The 10,570-nt window shown below is 38.6% G+C and overlaps 1 protein-coding gene across 3 annotated transcripts in view; it reads left to right on the forward strand.

Moving 5' to 3' along the window:
* Window positions 1–2,399, forward strand: part of nisch (nischarin) — a 46,872-nt gene extending 44,473 nt beyond the window's left edge. For all 3 annotated transcript variants that reach the window (XM_039797731.1, XM_039797729.1, XM_039797728.1), the window contains one exon: window positions 718–2,399. In XM_039797731.1, coding sequence (XP_039653665.1) covers window positions 718–1,045 — 328 coding nt within the window. In that variant the 3' untranslated portion in view covers window positions 1,046–2,399. The remainder of the gene's footprint in view (window positions 1–717) is intronic.
* Window positions 2,400–10,570: the final 8,171 nt, after the last annotated feature.

The following is a 10,570-nucleotide window of genomic DNA, read 5'->3' on the forward strand; positions in this document are numbered from 1 at the left end:
CTTATAACAACCTCTACATCTGTGTCCATTTTTGGGACCTTATTCTGGCTCCGCCACAAGATTTTTAATCTTTCTTAATCCTGGCCACAAAGCTCCGATTTGCTCGCTGTTTTTTTTTCCAACCAGGGAAACGGCCATCACCTGACCTGTTTTAATCACTGATAAGATATAAGATTTGTCATTATGGATCTATAACGGTAGGAAAATATGAACTAGATTTAAAATGCTCTTTTTTTTTTTTTATTCCCCCAGTAAAACGGAACATTTGAAATTCTAAATTCTGGTTTTTAACAAAGCGTAGCACGTCTGAGACCCACATGAGAAGAAATGTTGCTGAAACAGACGCAGCGACAGATTCATCAGCCCAGAGGCAGAGCAGATCTGCTGCGTCACTCTTTTAGCGTGGCGATCATTAACTGAAACTGCTGCTTGCGGTTTGTTTGGGTTGCTCTGCAGTTTACTGACTCGCTATGTCGTTTACACTGCCTGTAGCAGTGTTTTTAACTGAGTTACAATCAAAACCGTTGACTGAGCTTCAAACAGCTGATACAAAGCCATAAAAAAATGTCCTGATCAGCCGGCATCCCTAATAATAAACTTGAAAATGAAAACGCGCCACGTTTAATTGATATTTTCATAATAACAATGTATCAAACAACAGTGTGAAAAGGGTCATAATGACAGTATGGTAGTAGTCATCCTCATGTCCTCCTACAGGGAGCGGTACCAGCTGCGAGAGGCTCGGAGGATCCGGGACCTTGACCGGGTCCTGCTGGGGTACCAGACGTACCCTCAGGCTCTGACCCTTGTGTTCGATGACCTGCCCGGTCCCGACCTGCTCTGCCACCTCACCATGGACCACTTCGCCGCCGCGGGGGAGGAGGCCCCGCCCAGAGGGGGCGGAGCCAGCAGTGGCGCGGAGGGCGAGGTGCAGTGGTGCGTCTTTGTCCCCGGAGCGGACAGCAGAGAGCGGCTGATCTCGCTCCTCGCTCGCCAGTGGGAGGCGCTGTGCAGCCGGGAGCTTCCCGTGGAGCTCACGGGCTGATTGGTGGACGCCGGGACAGATCGATGAGCGTTCATCACCTAGTTGGTCATTGGGAGCTGATTGGCAGGTGGAGTCATCGTATGACCGTATATAAACACACATTCAGGGCTTGGTTAGCTGTTTAAAGGTCTTAATATGCTTTAAACAGTAGTTTGTCGAGTTGGTCTACTGGCGATTGTTGGTGGTTTCAGACGATCCAACAAGCACTTAGTTTGAAGCATAATGGAGCCTTGAGTCGTACTTTGATTGAAGGGGAAGTGGCTTCGCTCAAACACCGTTTGGTGTCCGCTACAGAAAAAAACACTGAGGGTTAATCGGACTCAACAGATACCAGACTGCCATTACAGATCTGTGACCTCCCACAAAGCCTAAATACTGGGAGTTTCAGGCACAACTTTACCTTCTTGTAAAGTGTCTCACATGGAGCAGATTCACAGATTTGTTGGATGACTTTGCAGACAGACAGACAGACAGACAGACGGACAGACGGACAGACGGACGGACGGACGGGTGCTGCACAACAGGGGGCGCTGCAGACAGTCCACAGGAGTTAAACCACATTTCAGTCACCATTACCTTAAAGGAACGGTTTGTCATTTCTGGTAAATCCTCCTGGCATCTGTCCTCTCCAGAGTCAGATGAAAAGATTTACATCGGTTTCATCTCAGTGTGTCCAGTGCAAATGTAAATCCAGGACGTGTTAGCCTAGCTTAGCCTTAGCCTAACAACTCCAAAGCGGTCTGATTTACATGTTGTTATTTATGTTAAGTCGCTCTTAAAACCAAAAATATTTTTTACATTTACAGTCTGGCTCTGGGTGAGGTGACAAGAGGATATCCGAATGTTTTGGACTTTTGTTTTTTTAAGAAACACACACACACACACACACACACACACACACACACACACACACACACACACACACACACACACACACACACACACACATGCACAGCTGCTCGGCACAATCTGCTCTCTGAACATTTTATTCCTTGCACATTGTAATTGATTAAGCAGTATTATTGGACTGTATATTGAAGCTTTTTATTAAAAATAAATTAATATAATGTTTTTGGGGACCGACAGATGTTTTCCATTCTGAAGCAGATTTTGTACTAAACACAAATATCCTGATATTTCCAAAAATAACTCTTAAATGTCATATTTAGTATTATCATTGAGTATTATTTTTTTTTTGTTTTTCTTTTATTGTATGTTATGTTTTCCGTGCATTATTATTGACAAATGGGAAGCCAGACAGAGTTGGACCCTGCCACCTTTCACCAATGTTTGCGTTACATGTTGTCTTGTTAAAGGGGAATGCCACTGAATTAAAGTGAAAATGAAAACTCTACATGCACTGTAAGAATCCTGTTTGGTGTAGCGATGGCGGTTTGAATCCTTGAAGATCAGCAGGATCTAACCGCAGTCTGCACACATTTCAGCTGATGCAGCAATTAAACCAGAAAACCAGTCTGCCTGACAAGATGCCAATCACTCCATGTTTCTGTTGGGGTGCTATAATGGACACAGTCACTGCAAAGATCTACTTTAATATGTATTATTAAATCCAAAAATCTTAAGTGTCATACAACAAGTTTAAAAATGTGCCAATGGTGTAAGTTTATTCCCCATTTCAATGCATATTAGGTTTCAAGAGATTTCTTTATAGAAGTGCAGTGATCATCAATAATAGATCATCATTACCGTGATCTGCCTTGCTTTGTTCAGCCTTCTACTGTTTACCTTGTGATTGTCGTGATGAAAAATGAAATTATTGCTGTCGTGACAACTTTTCAGAGTTGCTAAATCCTGTCTCCTAGTGTTATAAACCACTAGGCAGCGTTTGGCTTCTCATAAGCCTTTAAACTCAGGAATATGTTAGCAGGCGTTTAGCAGACTGAAAACAGCCGCATCTTCAAGCAATTCAAAGTGCTTCACATAAGACCTAAAAGGCAAAAGAAAAGAAACCTAAGACAATGTAAAAAGAAATAAATGGAATACAATTTAAAAAGTAAAATATATAAAAATGAGCTAAAACAGAATACAAATTACAGTGTAGCTAAAGTGCTGTGCAAGACATAAATGAATAGTCCCAAAATGTATTCAATAAAAGCCAGAGGCAAACGGAACAATTTTAAGCCCTGATTATGATGAACTGAGAATTAGAGCAGACAAGGCAAGGCAGCTTTATTTGTATAGCACATTTCAGCAACCGGGCAAATCAAAGTGCTTCACATAAAACATAAAAGAGCAGTTAGAAAATGATTAAAAAACAAATTAAAACATTAAAGTGCAAGTAAAAATTAAAAAAGTAAAAATGATTAAAAAAAATAAAAAAAAACATTTCCCCCGACCACAGGTCCTTTTCGCTCCTGTTATTTGGTGTTTTTCATTACCCATTACAAGATTGCAGTAGTTCTGTAGCATGAAATACAAACCAGGAAGTCCATTTTGAGTATCGGGTCAATAATTCGACTTTGTTTCCAAAATGACTGATTGACTGCTCTGACTTTTTTTTTTCTTTTTTGTGGTGACACCATGTTCCCACATACCTGCTATTACCTTTGTGAGTAAAATGTTATTATAACTGATAGAAATGATCAACTTAACTAAATTGTAATAAAACCGAAGAGAAACAAATAATCAGAACAACGCTGCACAGTGAATCCTCAGTTAGAGATGTCCACTGAGGGCCTAACATTCATCAACAGATGGTTTGTGAACGTGAACAGCTTCCACTCTCTTGAAGAAAGAACTATTTTACTATGTGAGACGGGTTTTAGGTTTACACTCAATATGGACCGACAATTTAAAGGACTGCAATGGGACCAGATCCTGTCAGAATATTTGGCTACCGACTCTTCAGACTTGGGGTAACTTCACACGTGTAACATTAGGTTCCCGAGTGAGCCACCACATCACTTATGAGTTGATGAAGATTATTTAGGATTTACGGTTAAGATATTTTGTGCGAATAGCACTCCCTATAAACCCTTAAAGACTTTATGGAGAACCTTTTGTGTCCTGCAGGGCCGTAAATACCATTGAAGACACTGATGTCATATCTTTGAAATGATTCTCCGGATTTCGGAGTTCCAAACTTTTGAGAATTTTACATTCAGTTCAGTGTTTCAAGACGTTATCCTCTTATTAAACTACATTTAGGTCAAAAAAAAAAAAAATTGACCAAAAGTTCCTGTCAGCAGTTCATCGCTCTCGATTCTCAGTGAGGTTTTGATGACTTGGTGGTTCAGCAGCACGAAATGCACCGCCAGTTTTCAACTTGTTTAACTTCCTCTATTTCCTGTCTGTCGGGGCTGCTGGTCATGAAATTGAGCTGATTTCCTTTGTAGGGACACTTAAACAGGCCAAGGGCAGAGATACTGTACTAGGAAATGTGATCAGCAAAACTGGCGACCTGACCTGTGATTAGTATTCTCTGGGTTCCATTAGGTCAAATGACCAATAGGAAAGAATTCCAGGCTCTGTTCTCATATGAAAAAAAAAAAACTGTAATAAAGAAACTAAATTAGCTTTTTGAAACTTAATTACATGGAAAAATTAGATCAGAATGTAACAAAGTGACAGTGAGTGTGCCAAGATGACATGACATCAGGCTGGGAAACTACTCTGGAGATCATCTGCCAAGTTTTTTGTCCAATTAGTTTGTTAGCAGCATATCTATCAAACTTCTCAATATATTTTCATTAAATTTGTTGGAAAATTCAGCTACTGGCCCAGAACAATTGACTACATTTTGATGTTGAATCAGGATTTCTTCACATGATTTCTTCACATTCAAATTGGGTCATCACTATTTTCTCATGAAGCACTTTTATGAATGAAAACAATATCTTATATGCTATGACAACCACTAAATGAATTTTCATGCATAGATGCAGCGTAAAATGTTATTAACATTTTCTGTTTATTTACATTACAAATTTAGAAGTGTGCGCTGCCTAGGTGTAAGGCCTATTATGCACTTAAGTGAGTGCTTTAAGATACCTTACACTAGTATTACATGGCATTATCTCAATGCTGTGTATAAGGCTACTGTATAAGGTTACTGGTAGGTAGGCAACAACAACTTGAGGTCAGGAGTCAGAAAGATTGTACCCACCCTGAAAATGACCATTGACCTACAACACATCCATGGTGACCTATATCTATACATGGTGACCACCCAGTTTTTTTCAGGTTAGCTAATGGTTTCAGTTTAGCAGCCAGAACTGTCTGGTTCAGGCTAATAATTCAGTTTAGTAGCAATTGTTTTCAGCTAAGAGCTAAGAGTTTGGTTTAGCAGGTAGACAAAAGCAGTTCTGGTTAGTTAACAGTTCAGTTTATCAGCTATAACAGATAACAGAAGGTAAGTTTACGGTCCAGTTAAACGACTATAACAGTTTTTCACAGGTTAGCTGACGGTCCAGTTTAATGGCTAACATTACAACAGTTTGACACAGGTTGGCTAACAGTCCAATTTTTAAGTTATTAGGTTCAGGTAAGCTAACAGTTTTATCAGCTAAAACAGTTTGGTTCAGATTAGGCAAGCTAGCAGGTCAGGTAAACGAAAGTTTAAATTGACAGCTAAACTGACAGTTTGGTTCAGGTTAGCTAATAATCCAGTTTAGAAGTAGATTTTTAATTCAGGTTATTTTACAGTTCAGTTTAGCAGCTAAAACCGTTTGTTTCAGATTAGCTAACAGTCCCGTTTAGCAGCAATTTAGTTCCTATTAGCTCAGTTTAGCACCAAATATGTTGGTCAGGTTTATTTACCGGTTCAGTTAATTCTGTGAAAGCACAATTTTCACCGTGGTTGGTCACCACATAGTTTGAAAACCACTGGTAATTTGGTTAAGTTGAACACTAAAGTGTGTATTCATGGTACTATGAGGTGTTCTAGGTATTTTCTCATGACTCCAGTTAAAGTCTCCTTTGATAAACAGCAGAGAGACAACAGGGAACACCAGAGGGATGTGACACTGATAGTAAATCCTTTCTCACTTCCTCTTATCTTTCATGTTTTTTCTTGTCTGTTCGACTGTCTTCCTGCTCAGAGTGCTGATTGGAGAAGTTTGTTGAGGTTGAGACGGTCAACGGGACATGGGCCGAGACACATCCACAACCTCTGGCTCGGGCCTGTATCCCTCTCTCTTTACTCCTTGATTCATGTTTGTTTCACTTTTCTCAGGAGTCAGCACTGACGGTGTGTGTGTGTATGCAACACTCAAAGATAACAAATATCATGGCGTCCTTCACACAATGTTTTACAATGTTTTAATTTGCTTGTCTTCAATCAGGCAGTCTCAAGGTGTCATAGATGTGAGACCATCACAGAAGTCAAAACAAAATAAATCCAGAGTAATACACAATCAGAATCAGCAGCACACAGGGACAGATATTATCTCAATCTATTGACACAACACAAACAAGTCAAGTAATATCATTTTGTGAGGAAGAAACTGTACCAACTTATCATTACATGATACTTGTTTTTTATTTTTTAGCGGCATGGCTCTGTGACTGGCAATGCTGGTCTAGACTGATGCATCTCATCAATTCTTAAAAGAATGACCATTACATTTTGTACAGGCATTCATGGTTCCCAGATGATGAATCATAATGACTTAAGAAATCTCCAGACACTTTTGGTTCTGGTTGAAATATTTTGGCAACTATACATTGATGTCGCCCTCAAAGTAAATTGTAATATATTTATTGATCCCTCAACTTTTCTTCGAGCACCTTTTATAAGCAACAAAGCTTTAATTTGGCCAATACCTGAAAAAATAATGACATTCTCAGCATCCGCTGTACTTTGCGTTTGCTGCTAATTAGCTGCATTTAGGCAAACATGCACGAGGGTTGTTCTATCAAAAAATAATACCTAACTACCATAAATACAGAAATGTTGTCTCCTCCTGCGACCTACAGTTACCCATAACACCCTTCTCTGCATAGGTTTGCAGAGATGTTTACGTGTATCTTCAGAGAAGGATAATTCTTGTTAGGGTCATAATTCCCCTCAAATTTCTCTTTACATAGCAAATTGTTGAGACTTAAAAATGTTCGCACTCATTTAAGATTGGGTTCAGTATCATTTATAATTAAATTACATCTTATAGAGATGTATTTAGATTTTATTTAGGTATTTTATCTTCTAATCTGATTTAAGTAGCAATATATTTCCTAAAGGTGTGTCCAGAATGAATGTGAAGCCAATTTTAAAGGCAGCATGATTGAAAAGAAAGTCACTGCAGACATAGTCTCGCTTTGCCAGACCGTCCTCCAAAGTGCGCTGGAGGAGAGTCTTGCTACTCCACATAGCATTCGGTGATAGGAGGAAAACGTGCTCTAGTTAATTGGCATTTCTTTAAACCAATCACAATCGTCTTGGGCGGTTAGCACTGGAGAAAAGCCACAGTGCCGCTGCAAAATAGCCTCCGGAAGGAACTTGTTTTGGTGGAACATAAGTACGGTTAAAAGTTGTTTTAGTCGTGCGACAGAAAACTCAGATTGGACAGATAGTCTAGCTAGCTGTCTGGATTTACCCTGCAGAGATCTGAGGAGCAGTTAACCATAGTCCTCAGAAATCCACCGGAGTTTAAAATGCCAACACAAAGGAAGCCCAAGGCAACGGATATCTATTCTAAATGAGTGAAATCCCGGAAGTGGAACGTCAGGGATATAGACTACTGCAGACATGACTAGACTTAAACTTAGTGGCACAAATTGTGGCAAAGATGTAACTGAGAGAAATTGGCTGATAATAACAGAACTTGAATTCTTGGTGAGTTCTGAAGGAACTGCATCACGTACATACAGTCCAGTCAGTGCATACGTTGCGAGCTAGCTATAGTGTCTATGAAGTTGGTACACATTGACTGTCTGGGGCGGGTAAACACAAACTGCAAAAACACTTCTGCATTTAAATTTGCTCAAAGAAATTTGCTTTGCTTTCAAAATTTGCATCACAAGCTTGGGATGCACTGTTGATGATTATTTTTGATGGAACTGTTTCACAGCAGATACACAAGATGGTCGCAGTCATCAAAAATGAATATAAGACTTTGTCTGGAAGGTTGCAGGTTAAACCCACCTGTGAGCAAGGGAGAAGCTGAAGCAATTTATTGTTTGCCTGCTTCCTGCTATTGTTCTGTCTGCTTACAGTTTGACCTTTGACTCTCTCTCTGGTCAGACTCACCTCGCTGCATCTGTCATCTGTTCGTAGAGTCAAACTAAATTAAAACAGGAAAAGAAACTTGGCTTTCACATTTGTTCCTTTTCATTCTGAGAAGCAGACGAGGAGTTGTGTCAGCTGACGAGGAAATCCGCCTAAATTGCACCTCTCCGCTGGGACGACCAAGAGGGGAAATCCGCCCAAAACTTCCTGTGAGGAAGAGAGAGGATTTCTCACAATCTCTCTTTCTTTTTTCTCAGACAGACTTCATTGTTAGATGATTATAATATGACCTGCTGATACAATTATTTTGTAGATTTATTTACCAATTTATCCATTTGCTTTGAAACACCCAATATCACAGGCATAACATGGGGTGCAGTAGGAGACTACAAATTAAAAATGCAAATCACATAAGATTTTGTAAAAATACAACATGCAATAATAACTTGAATCTAGCGTCCTGTCCAGTAAAAACTTTAAATTTTACAAAAATATACCAATCTTTATTTAGCAATTCTCAAAACAGTGATAGTGAAAAGTGATAAACCAGAGTTCAGTGTGTTATCTATGACTGTTGTTCCGCTGGCAGCTCAAGGATCATATTTCTAACTGAACTTTCTGCAATGCCATTTTGTGTCCTTTTGTTTTTCCAATAAACTTTATTTATTGCAATACACCAAAATGAAATACTGTAAGTCTACTGTAACTTCTGCTACAAAGGTGGGAGATAACTAAGTACTTCTACTCATGGACTGTACAAAGATACACTTTTGAGGTTGTTCATGTAGTCAGACTGGAGTACAACACTGCTTTACTGCCTTAATGATAGGTTACCTACTTCTGTTACTTTAGTATCAAAAATATTGATGGCAGGACCTTCACATTGTGTAGTAGGCTATTGTTACTTTTAAATGTTTTAATCCTCCCACCATTGTAAAATACACATTTTTTTATTATCAATTTCAGTGTTTAAATTATTATTTTATCTTATTATTATTTTTCTCTTTGCTAAAGTTGAATGTAGCATGCTAACTTAGCAGAGGTTAAAGCAGCTAAAGGCCGAAAAATGTCAATGTTTGAATTATTATTTTATCTTACTATTTTTCTCGGTGCTTAAGTTGAATGTAGCATGCTAGCTTAGCAGAGGTTAAAGCATCTAAAGGCCGAAAAATGTCAAGGTTTGAATTATTATTTTATCTTATTATTATTTTTCTCGGTGCTAAAGTTGAATGTAGCATGCTAGCTTAGCAGAGGTTAAAGCAGCTAAAGGCCGAAAAATGTCAATGTTGGAATTATTATTTTATCTTACTATTTTTCTCGGTGCTTAAGTTGAATGTAGCATGCTGACTTAGCAGAAATTAAAGAAGCTAAAGGCTAAATAAGCAGTAGAATGCTCTTGTACATGCATGATACTTTCAACCTGCATTGGTCTATAATACAACAGTCCTGCAAAAAAATCATACTTTCATTAGGGTTTAAATGTTCGGGTTTTTGTTGAAACTGTCATGAGAGTTGTCAGTTCAACTTCATGATCATTTTGCAGGATGTAGTTTGTGGTAGGCTACTGTCAAGTTTTGAGAATTTAGTTATTCAGTCTCTAAACACAGTGGGGTGGAAGACAATATTAGCAGGGCTGTTGCATTTCCATTTGGGCTACTCTATACTTATAATCCAATACATTTCCGAGGAAAATATTGTACTTTTTACTCCACTACATTTATTTGACACCTAGTTCCTTTTTACATAAAAAAAACATGATATACAGTATGATATGATTCAGAACTATGCTACAAATCTATGCAGTAGTATTCAAAGTATCTAAAATTGGCTTCACATTGACAAACTACAACATTAAACTGCTCTTACATGTCTTTGTTGTGCCATTCTGCATAATAAGTACTATATTTTGCTAATAGTACTTCTGTACTTTTACTTAAGTAACATTTTGAATTTAGGACTTTTACCTGTAATGGATTATTTTTAGACTGGTATTTCTACTTTTACAGTACTTAAGTAAAGTATCTGAGTACTTCTGTAGGTACTGTAGTCCATGTACAACAGTCACCATAGAGCCCAGAGAGGGTGAGAAGGGAGTGTTGTGTGTTACTACATTTGTACTTTTGCTGCTACAGTATTCTGCTGTTACTATTGCTATTGTGACTATAAACAACTGGACTGTAGTACTAGTACTACACTACTACTTTACTAGTACTAATACCGCTATTGCTAGTAGTGCTGGTGGTACTACTAGGGGAGTAGTAGGAGGAGATGACCTGTGCTGGGGAGGTTCCTACTTTGCCAGTTTCTGTTTTTTTTTTTTTCTTTCTTCTTTCTCTTCC

This window comes from Perca fluviatilis, chromosome 4 (genome assembly GCF_010015445.1).
Source record: "Perca fluviatilis chromosome 4, GENO_Pfluv_1.0, whole genome shotgun sequence".
Taxonomy (NCBI): Eukaryota; Metazoa; Chordata; class Actinopteri; order Perciformes; family Percidae; genus Perca; species Perca fluviatilis.